Below are 19,426 nucleotides of genomic sequence, written 5' to 3'. Positions count from 1 at the left end.
TTCTCCAGATTCATTCTAATTGGCTGCAACCCCGACTAGCCGTGCCAGTCTGCCTCCCTCCTTCGGTTCTCCTTTCATTCCCGTGACACCCGGACCAGCTCCTGGACCTCCTGTTGCTCCCAAACTCCAGCTCTGTTCCCTACAAGTGACCCCCCGACGGGCGTGGCTCTCTGAGGGAAGAGAGAGAACCACCAGAAGGAGTGCGGGTTCCAATCCCCCGACAAAACACGCCGCTAACAAGGAGTTTGTTGTGTAGACACTCTGGGGACTTGATAGTGTGTGTTTTGTAACATTCTTTTGATCAACACACTCCGACATCTGTTGCAGAGACAGTTCTGCCATCAGGCGAACTAAGCTGTTTACTAGCGATGGGTCGACGAAGCTTCGTGAAACTGTACCAGTTGTGACTTTTGTCTTAAAAATGACGTGAGCCTTTATTTAATTTGTTGCTAAAGCAGCTAAATATACAGCAAACAGTGCCATCTAGTGGCCTTAGAAAGTGAGAACGAAGCTTCATGAAACTGTGTCGTCATTTTCCAAGGTCAGTACTTGTGACCTTTGTCTTGTAAATGATGTTAGAAGTGGTTTGAATAGTTATGAAAGAGTGACATCGAGAGGGCCCTGAAGATGAAGACGAAGCTTCGTGAAACTGTGTCGTCATGTTTCAAGATCAGCGTTTTTTCTTAGCTTACAAATCAGAGAGTTGAACATATGGACGAAGCTTCATGAAACGCTTCAGATCAGAGAGTCACGGGTTCAGAGGTTTTTATTCTTGGCCTTTAAAACATATGAGGCAACATTCAAGTAGTTGCTGGAAAACCAAGTATTAAACAGAGAAGTGAACATATGGACGAAGCTTCATGAAGCTTCACCATTACTTTCTACTTAACTCCTGAAACTTGATCAGTACGACAAAATATTTAAAAAGGTTTTTATCCTGATATCATGTGTTAAAAAGCAAGCTTGGATACCTGATATTGTAGTTTTATAATTTGTATTTCGGTAGTTGTGTGAACCAAGTATTAAACAGAGAAGTGAACATATGGACGATGCTTCATGAAGCTTCATCATCTTTCCTTGCTACACAAACTTGTTGATCGGTACGACAAAATATTTCGAGGTTTTTATCCTGATATTGTGTGTTAAAAAGAAAGCTTGGATACCTGATATAGTATATAGTAGTAGTTTTTTATATTTTTAAATAATTAATCTTTCTTAATACTCAAGTATGTTGGTATAGTAGCAGGGAAAGGTTTCTGTGGTGTTTTTGCTGCTTATCGTCAGAAGGTTGTTGGTTTGATTCCTGCTTGAGATTGTTGTTGTGTTTCTTCAGGGCAGTGACTGGAGTTTGTTCAGGAAGATAAATAAATAAAGAGTAAAGTTATTTTATTTAACTGAATTAAGAGTTTATTTTTTCTCCAATTCGATTTTATTTCCATTTTATTGTATTTAATTATTCATTTTATATTTATTCAGCACTGTTTTATTCATATGATTTCATTTAAATAAGAAAATACTATAAAGAAAATGCTCTTTTCTCTTATTAAAACATATATAAACTGTATGTTTAGATTCATGTATTTATTATAATTAAAAAAGTAAATCGATTTTTAATTCATCGTTTTATTTGCTTCTGTTTTAAGTGAAACAATAAGAAATATATTTTGTTTCGTAAATAAATGTGAAAATAAATCATGACAAAAACTAAAATGGAATTATTATTAATTATTTTTCTGATTGAGTTTTGTCGCTCAAGAATGAAAAAAGAAAAGGGGATGAGAAACTGTAAAGGATGATTGGAGCAGAAAAATAAATAATATAAATTATAAACACAAGAGATCTTCAATAATAGATGTTCAATATTATTTTTTATTACTTTTTAATTAACTTTTATTTCCACGTTTAACTGTTCGCAGCATCTTTTTGTGAAGCCGTTAAATTAGTTTTATTTCCCACAGTTTAGTGAAGTTTTTACTAGAAAACACACGAGAATCGATCTACGGCCGTGACCCCGGTTGACCCCCGACCTCGTGGCGTCTCGCGACTCGTCCGTCGAACCCTCGCGTCGAGCCGCCGCCTCTTTTCTTCGAAACCCGGTCCGATCAGCCATCTGGCCCGGCTTGGCTCCCGTCGCCGTGCAAATCCCCGAGACGAGCCCCGGCGTTCCTGGGCTCCGGCAGCATTTGTCAGACAAACTGCGTGGAGACTCGCCTCACCTCTGACTGGACTGTTTACCGGCGCCGCCGCCAGTAAACGCCGCTGATCCCGGATCAGGAAGAGCAGATTTACCGCCGAGACTCCGGGTCCGCTTCCGTAATTCTCTGTTTGTTCGCCGGCGGAGTCGTTCGTAGACCGTCTGAGGGTTTTTGGTTTTCCTTCGTCCGGAAGAAAAGAGGATTCAAATAAATCGGACGGATTACGGGAATAAAAGAAAATAAGAGTCTGGATGATCCCTCTCGGAGGAAACTTTAGATCAAAGAGAAGAAATAAACAAACCAGTCAAAATCATGCATTTTTTACCCCTTGTTCCCTTGCGGGGGTCGCGGGGGTCGCGGGGGTCTAACCCCGGTTCTTCAGGGCGAGAGGCAGGGGACACCCTGGACAGACACACAAAGATGGACAACCATTCGCACTCAATCGACCTCTGTATGTTTTAGGACGACGAGAGGAAACCGGAGTGCTCGGAGTAAACCCACGAGACACGTGGAGAACCTACAAAGTCTGCTCCCTCTAGACCGGGAAGCGAACCCACAACCATCTTCCTGTTAGGGTGTCGCACTAACCACTGGGCCCACGAGTCAGATTTAAACCCGAAATAATCGTAGTTACCCCCAAAAAAATAATCTGAGAACTAGCATACTGGTTTCACATCCACTGGACTGATGTCGCCTTCGCTCCGACCCGTGTCTTCCTCCCGACGACGGCTGCGTCTCACTGTAACTCAAACGATCCACTTCAGCGCCGTTGTGGAAAATCCTGGGCCGTCATAAATCTGCGGCGTCGCGCGGCGGGAGATTCTGCCGACACGTCAGGGATTAGCAACGGTCGGGCGTAAATAATCCAGGAACGAGACGACTCGGAGCAGAGTCGACGTGGGACTGACGGCGGTGGAGGATCCAGGGAGTCCTACTGGGACCATTTGATCGGCTTTCATCGGTCCGGTTCAGGGCGGGAACGTCGTAGAAGTCGGGATTTGGTCTGCGGGAGCATGTGGACGGGAAGGCCCGGATTGTCGTTGGAATTTTTCGAATGGAACGTGAGAGTGTTCTAATGGTCATTGGGATTTAAAATTGAATTGGGATTTGAATGTGGCGCCAGGATAGGAGTGTCTGAGCATTAGGACGAGACTGGCTGGTGAATGTTGAGATGACCTTGTAGGAGCTTCATGAAGGGACCACAAGGGAACATTGGCTGGAATCAGAACTCGAAGCGTTGGAATTCTTCAGGAATAGACTTCAAAGACTCAATATGCAAACTTTGGAGCTTTGGGCTGGAAGTCCGTCAGGCTGTCGGGGCGAGAACTTCTTAGGGGCGTGATGAGGGTCGTAGAAGAAGCTGAAAACTGACCTTAAATTGTAGAAGTGGTGAGAATCCTTTGCTGGTCCGTGTGTCGTCTTTGGTTACAAAATAAACCATAACATTATGACCGTTGTTTTCTGTCACATATAGAGGAACGTTTTGGCTCCAGAGTTCAGGTCTTACAGGGTCAAGAGGTGCAAACTAATCCATGCGTTTGTGTCTTCTCACCTGGACTACTGTAACAGTTTGTTTTCATGTCTAAACCAGAAGGATCTTCTCGCCTGCAGTTCATACAAAACTCTGCAGCCAGAATTCTGAGCTGCTCTAGTAGAAGAACTCACATTTCTCCTTCAAACTCTTCACTGGCTGCCAGTTTCTTTCAGGATCATTTTTAAATTCTGGTTCTTACTTTCAGATCTATTCATGGTCAGACCTTCCATCAGTGATCTGATCCAGACTTATACCCCAGCTTGGGCTCTGAGGTCTGTGGATCAGAATCTACTGATGGTTCCTGAACTTCCGGACCAGAGGAGAGAAATCCTTCCAGACTGTTGGTCCTAAGCTTTAGAACCATCTGTGTTTGATGATCTACTGACTCCTTCAAGAAACATCTGTGTTTGATGATCTACTGACTCCTTCAAGAAACATCTGTGTTTGATGATCTACTGACTCCTTCAAGAAACATCTGTGTTTGATGATCTACTGACTCCTTCAAGAAACATCTGTGTTTTATGATCTACTGACTCCTTCAAGAAACATCTCAAGACATTTTTATTTGAGCTTTTCTGAGACTCCTGTGTTTGTCTCGGTGGTGTCTTACTTACTTAAAATCCCAAATAATCCAACAAACCCAGATCCAGGTGAACCAGGAGCAAACCCCTGACACCCCGAAAAGTCTCCCGGAATAACCGGGAACACCTCAGTATTCCCTCAGCAGAGCTAGAGGAGGTTTCCGGGCCGAGGGAAGTCCAACAAGACCCGCCACTGTTTCCCCAAACGGACCTGAAGACTTCGTACCTGACAGGTGTACACGTTGAACTGACTTAACCCCGAGAATCTTCTCAGCAGGAACGGACTTCCTTCTGGACGCCCCGGCACATGGACGCCCGACCTGGTTCCGGCCGGGACCGGAGTCCGGACACGTGCGCTCGTGCGCGCTGACCTCAGAGCTGTTGTTTAATCACCAGGGCATTTTAATGGCGTGTCAGAATAATGAAATATGGTTGGAGGCTACCTGGTGCAAACATTACGATAAATCCCTCGCACACGAGCCGACGCGCCGCCTAATGGTTATAAATCATCACTTCGGGGAGAGAGAAGTGACAGCTATTAAAATAATGAATGGGATGATTAATTCCTCACATTAAAGATTAAAGCAATGAGAGGAATCATCAGATATTTGAGCGTTTGGAAGTGGGAGCTTATTTCAGCACTTTATTACCTCCGCCTTTTCTTCGCCGCCGCCGCCGCCGCCGCCTCACTTCCTGCCCCCGTGTGAGAGTTTAAATTTCCGCGCAAGAGTAATTACCATCTAAATACTTCGGATCGGGCGCCGGGCACTCGTGTCTCGAGGCGGGATGACAGGTTGAGCAATGATACCTTCCTGCTGTCGGCGATCTGAGGATCAAACCTGTTTCCTTCCGTGTCGTCGTGTGACGGTGACCCCTGACCCCACGGAGGTCAGATACGGCCCTGACTGGAGCCCCAGAATACATTATTCACCAGATATGAATAAACAAATAAACAACAAGTCGTACCCTTACAGTTGAATATAAAACAAAACAACAAATGAAAGTTCCGTGCCATATTTCAACTGGTGCTTCAGTCCCTCTGGTTCTCTTCCCCAAACCAGGAAGTGGTGAGAACCCGACTGATTGTTTAAAAACCATAAATGGTCAAAGGAAATCAGGAGATGATACACTAGCAACAGAAAGCCGATAATGCTATCAATGGGTTAGCATCAATGCTTCCCTGGATGCCACCTTGGAAATGGAACATTGCTTTCTGAAAATGTTGTCCAGTGATGATACTATGTAGACGTTGTAATAGTTAACATTTGCGTCCTTGAGTACCAATCTTTGCACGTCAAGGATGCTACTTTTGGAACATTACTTTGATATCGTTAGCTTCACGTCCTTTCTCCCATGCTACTCTGAAACAAGGACACATGCTAGCGCTCTTATCCTATGTTCTTGTTTAGTGTTCTCTCTCTCAGGAGACTTTGGTCTTCAGATGTGGATCCTAGTGTTTCTCTCGATGCCACCTTGGTAATGGAACAGTACTTACTTAAAAAGAAATGATGTCCGATGAGGATGCTACCTAGAAATTGAAACTGGGTTCATCTAGAATTCATGTCCTTTCTCTTTGTACAATCCGAACATTTTGTTCTTGGTCAATAAGGATGCTAGCTGTAAGTTAATTCATCAGTAAGAATGCTACCTTGGAAATGGAACAATGCTTAGCTAGTGTTTATAGCCTTACTCTCAGGAAACGTTGCTCTTCAAACGTAGTTAACGTTGAAATTGAAATGTGCTTACCTAGCATTCACTTCATGCGTGGCGTGTATGCTCAGTTAGCCGTTGTGTCCTTTCTCTTACTTGAACAATCTTTAGCACGCGCTAATTGCATGTCCTCGCTCCGAGGAAACAAAGTCATAAATGGAACAGTACTAGCTAGCACTTGCATACTAGATCTTTGTCAGCTCATGAAATATTGTCCCTTAAAGATACTACTTTATAAATGTAATCATGTTTAGCCTTCATATTCTGTTTGTACTATCAGTGCGTCAGGTCAGGATGCTACCTTAAGAAATGGAACATGACTAGCTAGCACTTGCGTACTAGATCTGAGTGAGCTATTGAAATGTTTGCTTGTCACTTAAAGATACTACTAGCCTTCATATTCTGTTAGGACTATCAGTTTGTTAGGTAAGGATGCTACCTTAAGAAATGGAACATGACTAGCTAGCACTTGCGTACTAGATCTGAGTGAGCTATTGACATGTTTGCTTGTCACTTAAAGATACTTCTAGCCTTCATATTCTGTTAGGACTATCAGTTTGCTAGGTAAGGATGCTACCTTAAGAAATGGAACATGACTAGCTAGCACTTGTGAGCCAGATCTGAGTGCGTCCTCCTAAAATATTCCCTTCTCAGACGATGATACTACTTCAGAAAGTGTTTTTTTTTAAGCTAGCGTTCACATCCTCTGTGCACTCGGACACTCGCTGCCTTCATATTGAAACACTCCTCGTCCGTCTGACGTCCTCACGTTCAGTCGCGACACTCGGGGACGTCTTAGCGCGGCAGTTAGCGTAGCCTCAGCGCTAGCTAGCGAGGGCCTCGGGCGAAGAAACGCATCAACAAGTTTCAAGCACTTTTCTACTTGTGAATTATTGCGTGATGTACGACTGCCGGGCGTCCATTACTTTTTACAGCCGGGTCCGGACCGCCGGAGAACACGAGCGCCGGCTTCGCTCGCGGCTCTAGCGGGAAATCGCCGTCTATATAAATAAATAAGACGCGAGCGAGACCGACTTCCTGCTCGCGATGGATCCCGGGAGTGGACTTGTTATTGCGCAGGAAGTCCCAGAGCAGCCGTCGCCTCCTGCCGGGTTTACATCAGCCCGACTTTAGCACCGTGATTACGACTAATAACTGCAGCTGAGATGGATGGAGACGCAGAGAAGAGAAGCTTCGACGCTCGAACAGCAACGTTCACTCGAGAAACAAACTCACTGTTGATCGACACGATCGTTTGTTACATGAATCCCTTCTTTACCAACTTTATCTTCCTGGGACTCTTTTTATCCTCTTTTATCTGAATTATTCTGTTTTTTAATGGTTTTCAAAATCATCAATTTATGTTTTTTAGTGTTTCTTAAAGTGTGTATGTGTGTGTGTGTGTTAGAGTGTGTATGTACGTGTGTGTTAGAGTGTGTATGTATGTGTGTGTTAGAGTGTGTATGTATGTGTGTGTTAGAGTGTGTATGTATGTGTGTGTTAGAGTGTGTATGTACGTGTGTGTTAAAGTGTGTATGTACGTGTGTGTTAAAGTGTGTATGTACATGTGTGTTAAAGTGTGTATGTAAATGTGTGTGGAAGTGTGTATGTACGTGTGTGTTAAAGTTTGTTTGTGCTTGTGTGTGTGTGTGTTAAAGTGTGTATGTACGTATGTGTTAAAGTTTGTTTGTGCATGTGTGTGTGTGTGTGTGTTAGAGTGTGTATGTATGTGTGTGTTAGAGTGTGTATGTATGTGTGTGTTAGAGTGTGTATGTACGTGTGTGTTAGAGTGTGTATGTACGTGTGTGTTAAAGTGTGTATGTACGTGTGTGTTAGAGTGTGTATGTACATGTGTGTTAAAGTGTGTATGTAAATGTGTGTGGAAGTGTGTATGTACGTGTGTGTTAAAGTTTGTTTGTGCTTGTGTGTGTGTGTGTTAAAGTGTGTAGGTACGTATGTGTTAAAGTTTGTTTGTGCATGTGTGTGTGTGTGTGTGTTAAAGTGTGTATGTACGTGTGTGTTAAAGTTTGTTTGTGCGTGTGTGTGTGTGTGTGTGTTAAAGTGTGTATGTACGTGTGTGTTAAAGTTTGTTTGTGCTTGTGTGTGTGTGTGTTAAAGTGTGTATGTACGTATGTGTTAAAGTTTGTTTGTGCGTGTGTGTGTGTGTGTTAAAGTGTGTATGTACGTGTGTGTTAAAGTTTGTTTGTGCGTGTGTGTGTGTGTGTGTGTGTGTTAAAGTGTGTATGTACGTGTGTGTTAAAGTTTGTTTGTGCGTGTGTGTGTGTGTGTTAAAGTGTGTATGTACGTATGTTCGTGGATGTGTGTTAAACTGTGTATGTGCATGTGTGTTAAAGTGTGTATTTGCATGTGTGTTAAAGTGAATATGTGCGTGTGTGTTAAAGTGTGTATGTGCATGTGTGTTAAAGTGAATATGTGCGTGTGTGTTAAAGTGTGTATGTGCATGTGTGTTAAAGTGAATATGTGCGTGTGTGTTAAAGTGTGTATGTGCATGTGTGTTAAAGTGAATATGTGCGTGTGTGTTAAAGTGTGTATGTGCATGTGTGTTAAAGTGAATATGTGCGTGTGTGTTAAAGTGTGTATGTGCATGTGTGTTAAAGTGAATATGTGCGTGTGTGTTAAAGTGTGTATTTGCACGTGTGTTAAAGTGAATATGTGCGTGTACATTAATATTTGTATACATGTGAAACTGGTACTTAAAAAAAATATATATATATATATAATGAAAAATAAAGATCCTTGTTCTTCACTCGACTACTTAGGTCTCTATAGTGTCGCGTGTTGAAAACTGACCTCAACATACATGTTGTTCTTGTTGGACACGGAAGTGCAAACGGAACTGACCTTGGTGCTGAAACACAAGAACACGTTGATGGAAGAACTAAAGTATCAAGGATGTGACCTTGTGAACGGAACACTCTGGAAAGCTGGTGTCCTTCAGAAGAAGCACAAGTACACAAGTGTGTGTCTGTGACACGTGTATCTGTGACACGTGTGTTGCAGTCTGGAGTGTGTGTCTTTGTAGAGTGTTTCTGTAAAGTGTGTGTTGCAGTCTGGAGTGTGTGTGTGTGTGGGTGTGTGTTGCAGTCTGGAGTGTGTGTGTGTGTGTGTGTGTGTGTGTGTGTGTGTGTGTGTGTGTGTGTGTGTGTGTGTGCGTGTGTGCGATATGTGTGTGTGTCTCTGATATGTGTGTGTTGCAGTCTGGAGTGTGTGTTTGTGTGTGTGTGTGTGTGTGTGTGTGTGTGTGTGTGTGTTGCCGACGGCTGCACCAGGATCTCACGGCAGATGTTTTTATCTTCCTCCTCCTCCTCCTCCTCCTCCTCCTCCTCCTCCTCTCCTCCTCCTCCTCCTCCTCCTCCTCCTCCTCCTCCTCCTCTCCTCCTCCTCCTCTGGATTCAAAATTCTTCCTTCGCTCTTTATTTTTTTCTCGACTGAACGATTAGTTCGAATCACAATCAACGCGAGAAAAAAGAAATTGCTTTTAATTACTTTTGATAAACGACAAATTGTGTTGGAGGAGCTCAGTGTGGAACCTGAGGAGGAGAGGAGGAGAAGAGGAGAGGAGGAGGAGGAGGAGAGGAGGAGGAGGGGAGGAGGAGGAGAAGAGGAGGAGGGGAGGAGGAGGAGAGGAGGAGGAGGAGGAGGGGAGGAGGAGGAGAGGAGGAGGAGGGGAGGAGGAGGAGAAGAGGAGGAGGGGAGGAGGAGGAGGGGAGGAGGAGGAGAAGAGGAGGAGGGGAGGAGGAGGAGAGGAGGAGGAGGGGAGGAGGAGGGGAGGAGGAGGAGAGGAGGAGGAGAAGAAGAGGAGAGGAGATAAGGAGGAGGAGGAGAAGGAGGAGAAGACAGGAGGATGAGAAGAGGGTGAAGAGAAGGAGAAGAGAGGAGGAGGGGGAGGAGAAAAAAGGAGGAAAATAAGTATAAGGCAGGAGGATGGGAGGAGGAGGAGGAGAAGAAAGGAGAAGAGAGAAGCAGGAGGAGCAGGAGGAGCAGGAGAAGCAGGAGGAACAGGAGGAGCAGGAGGAGCAGGAGGAGGAGCAGGAGAAGCAGGAGGAGCAGGAGAAGCAGGAGGAGCAGGAGAAGAAGGAGGAGCAGGAGCAGGAGGAGGAGAGTGTGAGATCTCTGGATGAAATCGATATCGTCGTCTCTGCTTCACTGAAGCTGGTCTGTTGCCAACATGAAGAAACACCAGTCAGCAGAAACACACTGTGCCAGTGTAGACACACACACACACACACACACACACACACACACACACACACACACACACACACACACACACACACACACACACACACACACACACACACACACATGCATACACACATGCTCACACACACACACACACACACACACACACACACACACACACACACACACACAGACACACATGCTCACACACACACACACATGCATACACACACACACACACACACACACACACATGCATACACACACACACACACACACACACACACTCACACACAAACACACACACACACACACATGCATACACACATGCTCACACACACACACACACACACACAGACACACATGCTCACACACACACACACATGCATACACACACACACACACACACACACACACACTCACACACAAACACACACACACACACTCACACACTCGCTCACAAACACACACACACACACACACTCACACACAGACACACACTCACTCACACACACACACTCACTCACACACACACAGTTATTATAATTGTTGTTCTTCACACAGTTTTCTTCACCATTTACTTGAGAAAATATTTCAAAGACGATAAAAAACCTTGAATCACATGTTTTGTTGTAATTTGTCGTGTCAATAATTAACAATTGTGTTGACTTTTACGTTTGTGCGACGATTAAAACGTTTGTTTCTCTCCAGATTCTTGATCCGGTCGAGCGACGAAGCTCCAGCCGTACATGGAGACCCCGAGCTGGGCAGGTCAGTCTCTCTCGCGCCCCCTGCTGCTGGTTTGATGTCACGACGGCTGCTCGCTGACGTTGCTACGTCGTTAGCTTTGACAGCGTCTTGTTACACTTGTGTGCGTTTGTTGTTTTGTTGGGTTTTCTCCAGAGATGGTCGATTTTTTATCGCCCCCTGTTGGTCTGTTGATGTGCTGCGTCTTTCTTACACTCGCCTGTGATTATGAGGTGAAACAGCATTTTGAGGCTGTTGTTGTTGTGTTAGCTCGTGGTGAATTAGCATTTACTGAAGTCTTGGTAAAAAAGAAAACATGTTTGTACACAAAAACGTATAAACAATGAAATTACATCAAAGACAAATAGTTCTAGTATCAAATGTATCAGTTAGCTTTACGCTAAAATGCTAACAGGAAGTTGAGTAGTTTTGTTTACACTTATTTTGCTGACATCGTTGTTGTTTTATTGACTGTTAACCTCCTAAAAATATTTTATTTTTATTGAAAAATTGCTAACAAAGTAACAAAGTTTGTTCTCAAGCTTATTTGGTTTAGCCTCTGTTAGCATGTTGGTGCTATTTTTGACGAGTTTTTCAAAATAACTTCTTCATTGTTTAGTTTTTTTCCCACGTGTTAAATTGCGCTTATGCTAGTTAGCATCAGTTTATTTAGTGTTTGTTTGTTTGTCTACTTACCTACTGTTTAAAAAGAAAAAGGGTTAAAGTGACAGGTTCTCATTAGCCATGTTGATGCTATATGCTAACATCTTAAGTTAGCGAAAACAGGAAGTCACTTGCTGACATTTTGGCGCTGAATTGCTTGTTGTTGCATTAGCTCGAAGTGAATTAGCATTAACTGAAGACTTCCCTCCAGTCTTGATAAACAAAAAAAAATTGTACACAAAAACAAACAAACAATGAAACTACATCAAAGACAAATAGTTCTAGTAGCAAAAGTATCAGTTAGCACACAAACTTTGCTGACATATTTGTTGTTGTTGTTCGTTTTCAAACTTCTAGTATTGTTATATTTACTTGCTGCCAAGTTTGTTCTCAAGCTTTTTTGGTTTGGTTTAGCCTTTGTTAGCATGTTGGTGCTTGCGTTTATGCTAGTTAGCGCCCGTTTATTTAGTGTTTGTTTGTTTGTCTACTTACCTACTATTTTAAAACATTATGTTGAAATGCTAACAGGAAGTTCATATTCGTGTGAGTTTTGTTTACAAGAACTTTGCTGACATCCAGTGACAGGTTCTTATTAGCCTAGCCATGTTGATGCTAAATGCTAACATCTTGAGTTAGCGATACAGGAAGTCACTTGCTGACTTTCCTGAAAACATTTTGGCGCTGAATCTCTTGTTGTTGTGTTAGCTTGAAGTGAATTAGCATTAACTGAAGACTTCCCTCCAGTCTTAATTTTTTTTAAAAAACACGTTTGTACACTAAAACAAACAAACAATAAAACTACATCAAAGACAAATAGTTCTAGTATCAAATGTATCAGTTAGCGTTATGCTAAAATGCTAACAGGAAGTTCATATTTTTCGTAGATTTGTTTACAAAAACTTTGCTGAAATTGTAGTTGTTGTCTACTTACTTCTGTTTAAAAAAAACAAGATTTATAGCCAGTAGCCCAACATTAGCCTAGCCATGTTGATGCTAAATGCTAACATCTTGAGTTAGCGATACAGGAAGTCACTTGCTGACTTTCCTGAAAACATTTTGGCGCTGAATCTCTTGTTGTTGTGTTAGCTCGAAGTGAATTAGCATTAACTGAAGACTTCCCTCCAGTCTTAATTTTTTAAAAAAAACACGTTTGTACACTAAAACAAACAAACAATAAAACTACATCAAAGACAAATAGTTCTAGTATCAAATGTATCAGTTAGCGTTATGCTAAAATGCTAACAGGAAGTTCATATTTTTCGTAGATTTGTTTACAAAAACGTTGCTGAAATTGTAGATGTTGTCTACTTACTTCTGTTTAAAAAAAACAACATTTATAGCCAGTAGCCCAACATTAGCCTAGCCATGTTGATGCTAAATGCTAACATCTTGAGTTAGCGATACAGGAAGTCACTTGCTGACTTTCCTGAAAACATTTTGGCGCTGAATCTCTTGTTGTTGTGTTAGCTCGAAGTGAATTAGCATTTACTGAAGACTTCCCTCCAGTCTTAATTTAAAAAAAAACACGTTTGTACACTAAAACAAACAAACAATAAAACTACATCAAAGACAAATAGTTATAGTATCAAATGTATCAGTTAGCGTTATGCTAAAATGCTAACAGGAAGTTCATATTTTTCGTAGATTTGTTTACAAAAACTTTGCTGAAATTGTAGTTGTTGTCTACTTACTTCTGTTTAAAAAAAACAAGATTTATAGCCAGTAGCCCAACATTAGCCTAGCCATGTTGATGCTAAATGCTAACATCTTGAGTTAGCGATACAGGAAGTCACTCGCTGACTTTCCAGAAAACATTTTCGACGCTGAATCTCCCGATAAAGTCCCCCCCCCCGCCGAGCTAATGCGCTAACGCTCAAGTGGCGTCCGACTCTTATCCATACGCCGCGGCGCCCACGAGTCGTCGTCATCCGTCCCCCGACGGCGCCCCCTGCCTCGGCGGGGCCGTACGGCAGGTGGCGGGCGAGGATCAGTGGCCTCTTCATCGCCGCCGCCTCGTCTCCGGAGGGGGGGTTCAGGGGTTCGAGCGCCGGCGTCTTTCCGGGCACTTCGAGGGAAACGGGGACGTCTTTCATTAGCGTAATTGCTCGGCGTGTTATTGCGGGCGAGCTAATGACGGACCGGCGCTAAGGCGGGTCGGCGCTACGATCCCGCCGGAGCCGTAGGAGGAGGAACAGCGGGAATAAAGAGAAGCGTTTGAGTTTAATCAAGTCGAGCGTCGAAATCCTCCGCAGGTGTAGCGCTCCGTGATTTATGTTACGGACGCCGTTGCTCGTTTATTCCGTTAAAAACGGCCAATCGGGGGCTAATTTGCAATAATCGGCGCCGCCGCGGGCGCGCGAGCGTGTAATCATGATACAATATGTGTTTCACATCCAGACGCGAGAACCACAAACTGCAGCCATTCGTTTTATTGTTCCACCCGAAATGACCCCGAAACAGCGACTCCCCTGATTGGCCGGCCGGGAGGTCGGAACGCGATTGTTCTCGAGATAAAGAGACGAGCGTCGACCAGAGTTTATTGGAAAGTTTGTCGGTTAAAAGTGTCGAAACAAACAATAGAACTAAAGGTGTTTTTGTTGCTCAAGGACGTTGATTTGTTTCCCCTTTTTTTTTTTTAGGGGGAATTTCATCTTGTTGTGTTTTTTTCTTTTTCAAATGACTTTTTCTCTCCGAAAAATCTCAGCATCAGGAGGAGAAACAAAGAATGGCGTTAAAAAGTATTTTTATTGTTTCAAAGCATTTTGTTTTTATACAGCAAGGTTATGAATCTATTTTCAACTATAATCAAACAATTTTCAACTATAATCAAACAATTTTCAACTATAATTAAACAATTTTCAACTATAATCCAACAATTTTCAACGGTAATCAAACAATTTTCAACTATAATCCAACAATTTTCAACTGTAATCAAACAATTTTCAACTATAATCCAACAATTTTCAACTATAATCCAACAATTTTCAACTATAATCAAACAATTTTCAACTATAATCAAACAATTTTCAACTGTAATCCAACAATTTTCAACTATAATCTAACAATTTTCAACTTAAATCAAACAATTTTCAACTATAATCCAACAATTTTCAACTATAATCAAACAATTTTCTACTATAATCTAACAATTTTCAACTATAATCAAACAATTTTCTACTATAATCTAACAATTTTCAACTATAATCAAACAATTTTCTACTATAATCAAACAATTTTCAACTATAATCAAACAATTTTCAACGATAATCAAACAATTTTCAACTATAATTAAACAATTTTCAACTATAATCCAACAATTTTCTACTATAATCTAACAATTTTCAACTATAATCAAACAATTTTCAACTATAATCCAACAATTTTCAACTATAATCCAACAATTTTCAACTATAATCAAACAATTTTCAACTATAATCAAACAATTTTCAACTATAATCCAACAATTTTCAACTATAATCAAACAATTTTCAACTATAATCCAACAATTTTCAACGATAATCAAAAAAAATTCAACTATAATCCAACAATTTTCAACTATAATCAAACAATTTTCAACTATAATCCAACAATTTTCAACGATAATCAAACAATTTTCAACTATAATCAAACAATTTTCAACTATAATCCAACATATTTCAACGATAATCAAACAATTTTCAACTATAATCAAACAATTTTCAACTATAATCCAACAATTTTCAACTATAATCAAACAATTTTCAACTATAATCAAACAATTTTCAACTATAATCCAACAATTTTCAACTATAATCAAACAATTTTCAACTATAATCCAACAATTTTCAACAAAAATCCAAAAATTTTCAACTATAATCCAACAATTTTCAACTATAATCAAACAATTTTCAACTATAATCCAACAATTTTCAACGATAATCAAACAATTTTCAACTATAATCCAACAATTTTCAACGATAATCAAACAATTTTCAACTATAATCCAACAATTTTCAACTATAATCAAACAATTTTCAACGATAATCAAACAATTTTCAACTATAATCCAACAATTTTCAACTATAATCAAACAATTTTCAACTATAATCCAACAATTTTCAACTATAATCCAACAATTTTCAACGATAATCAAACAATTTTCAACTATAATCAAACAATTTTCAACTATAATCAAACAATTTTCAACTATAATCAAACAATTTTCAACTATAATCAAACAATTTTCAACTATAATCTAACAATTTTCAACTGTAATCAAACTATTTTCAACTAAAATGAAACAATTTTCAACTATAATCAAACAATTTTCAACTATAATCAAAACATTTTCAACTAGAATCAAACAATTTTCAACTATAATCAAACAATTTTCAACTAGAATCAAACAATTTTCAACTATAATCAAACAATTTTCAACGATAATCAAACAATTTTCAACTAGAATCAAACAATTTTCAACTATAATCAAACAATTTTCAACTGTAATCAAACAATTTTCAACTAGAATCCAACAATTTTCAACTATAATCAAACAATTTTCAACTATAATCAAACAATTTTCAACGATAATCAAACAATTTTCAACGATAATCAAACAATTTTCAACTATAATCCAACAATTTTCAACGATAATCCAACAATTTTCAACTATAATCAAACAATTTTCAACTAGAATCCAACAATTTTCAACTATAATCAAACAATTTTCAACGATAATCAAACAATTTTCAACTATAATCCAACAATTTTCAACTAAAATCAAACAATTTTCAACTATAATCCAACAATTTTCAACTGTAATCAAACAATTTTCAACTATAATCCAACAATTTTCAACTATAATCAAACAATTTTCAACTATAATCAAACAATTTTCAACTGTAATCAAACAATTTTCAACTATAATCCAACAATTTTCAACTATAATCCAACAATTTTCAACTGTAATCAAACAATTTTCAACTATAATCCAACAATTTTCAACTATAATCCAACAATTTTCAACTGTAATCCAACAATTTTCAACTATAATCAAACAATTTTCAACTATAATCCAACAATTTTCAACTGTAATCAAACAATTTTCAACTATAATCCAACAATTTTCAACTGTAATCAAACAATTTTCAACTATAATCAAACAATTTTCAACTATAATCAAACAATTTTCAACTATAATCAAACAATTTTCAACTATAATCAAACAATTTTCAATTATAATCAAACAATTTTCAACTATAATCCAACAATTTTCAACTATAATCAAACAATTTTCAACTATAATCAAACAATTTTCAACTATAATCAAACAATTTTCAACTATAATCAAACAATTTTCAACTAAAATCAAACAATTTTCAACTATAATCAAACAATTTTCAACTATAATCAAACAATTTTCAACTAAAATCAAACAATTTTCAACTATAATCAAACAATTTTCAACTAAAATCAAACAATTTTCAACTATAATCAAACAATTTTCAACTATAATCAAACAATTTTCAACTATAATCCAACAATTTTCAACTATAATCCAACAATTTTCAACAAAAATCCAAAAATTTTCAACTATAATCCAACAATTTTCAACAAAAATCCAACAATTTTCAACTGTAATCAAACAATTTTCAACTATAATCAAACAATTTTCAACTATAATCCAACAATTTTCAACTATAATCCAACAATTTTCAACAAAAATCCAACAATTTTCAACTATAATCAAACAATTTTCAACTATAATCAAACAATTTTCAACAAAAATCCAACAATTTTCAACTAAAATCAAACAATTTTCAACTATAATCAAACAATTTTCAACAAAAATCCAACAATTTTCAACTATAATCAAACAATTTTCAACTATAATCCAACAATTTTCAACTGTAATCAAACAATTTTCAACTATAATCAAACAATTTTCAACTAAAATCAAACAATTTTCAACTATAATCCAACAATTTTCAACTATAATCCAACAATTTTCAACTATAATCAAACAATTTTCAACTATAATCAAACAATTTTCAACTAAAATCAAACAATTTTCAACTATATCCAACAATTTTCAACTATAATCAAACAATTTTCAACTAAAATCAAACAATTTTCAACTATAATCCAACAATTTTCAACTGTAATCAAACAATTTTCAACTATAATTAAACAATTTTCAACTATAATCAAACAATTTTCAACTATAATCCAACAATTTTCAACTAAAATCAAACAATTTTCAACTATAATCCAACAATTTTCAACTAAAATCCAACAATTTTCGACTATAATCCAACAATTTTCAACTGTAATCAAACAATTTTCAACGATAATCCAACAATTTTCAACGATAATCAAACAATTTTCAACTATAATCCAACAATTTTCAACTAATAATCAAACAATTTTCAACTATAATCAACAATTTTCAACTTTAATCCAACAATTTTCAACTATAATCAAACAATTTTCAACTATAATCCAACAAATTTTCAACTATAACCAAACAATTTTCAACTAAAATCAAACAATTTTCAACTAAAATCAAACAATTTTCAACGATAATCAAACAATTTTCAACTATAATCCAACAATTTTCAACTATAATCCAACAATTTTCAAGTATAATCAAACAATTTTCAACTATAATCAAACAATTTTCAACTAAAATCAAACAATTTTCAACTATAATCAAACAATTTTCAACTGTAATCAAACAATTTTCAACTATAATTAAACAATTTTCAACTAAAATCCAACAATTTTCAACTATAATCAAACAATTTTCAACTGTAATCAAACAATTTTCAACTAAAATCCAACAATTTTCAACTATAATCCAACAATTTTCAACTGTAATCAAACAATTTCAACTATAATCCAACAATTTTCAACTATAATCAAACAATTTTCAACTAAAAATCAAACAATTTTCAACTATAATCCAACAATTTTCAACTATAACCAAACAATTTTCAACTATAATCAAACAATTTTCAACTATAATCAAACAATTTTCAACTTTAATCCAACAATTTTCAACTATAATCAAACAATTTTCAACGATAATCAAACAATTTTCAACTATAATCCAACAATTTTCAAGTATAATCAAACAATTTTCAACTATAATCCAACAATTTTCAACGATAATCAAACAATTTTCAAACGATAATCAAACATTTTCAACTAATAATCCAACAATTTTCAACTATAATCCAACAATTTTCAACTATAATCCAACAATTTTCAAGTATATCAAACAATTTTCAACTATAATCCAACAATTTTCAACGATAATCAAACAATTTTCAACGATAATCAAACAATTTTCAACTAAAATCCAACAATTTTCAACTATAATCCAACAATTTTCAACTGTAATCAAACAATTTTCAACTATAATCCAACAATTTTCAACTATAATCCAACAATTTTCAACTAAATCAACAACAATTTTCAACTATAATCCAACAATTTTTAACTATAATCCAACAATTTTCAACTATAATCCAACAATTTTCAACTATAACCAAACAATTTTCAACTAAAATCAAACAATTTTCAACTAAAATCAAACAATTTTCAACGATAATCAAACAATTTTCAACTATAATCCAACAATTTTCAACTATAATCCAACAATTTTCAAGTATAATCAAACAATTTTCAACTATAATCAAACAATTTTCAACTATAATCAAACAATTTTCAACTATAATCCAACAATTTTCAACTATAATCCAACAATTTTCAAGTATAATCAAACAATTTTCAACTATAATCAAACAATT

General features: G+C 37.7%; 1 protein-coding gene across 3 annotated transcripts in view; it reads left to right on the top strand.

Moving 5' to 3' along the window:
* The window catches only part of rbfox3b (RNA binding fox-1 homolog 3b), a 300,077-nt gene that overhangs the window by 70,089 nt on the left and 210,562 nt on the right, over window positions 1-19,426 (top strand). For all 3 annotated transcript variants that reach the window (XM_087809403.1, XM_087809402.1, XM_087809400.1), the window contains exon 3: window positions 10,935-10,994. In XM_087809403.1, the coding sequence (XP_087665529.1) occupies window positions 10,973-10,994 (22 nt within the window). In that variant the 5' untranslated portion in view covers window positions 10,935-10,972. The remainder of the gene's footprint in view (window positions 1-10,934; window positions 10,995-19,426) is intronic.

The sequence above is a fragment of the Callionymus lyra genome, chromosome 15 (genome assembly GCF_982586985.1).
Source record: "Callionymus lyra chromosome 15, fCalLyr1.hap1.1, whole genome shotgun sequence".
In the NCBI taxonomy this organism is placed as follows: Eukaryota; Metazoa; Chordata; class Actinopteri; order Syngnathiformes; family Callionymidae; genus Callionymus; species Callionymus lyra.
This window is presented reverse-complemented; position numbering and strand designations above follow the sequence as displayed.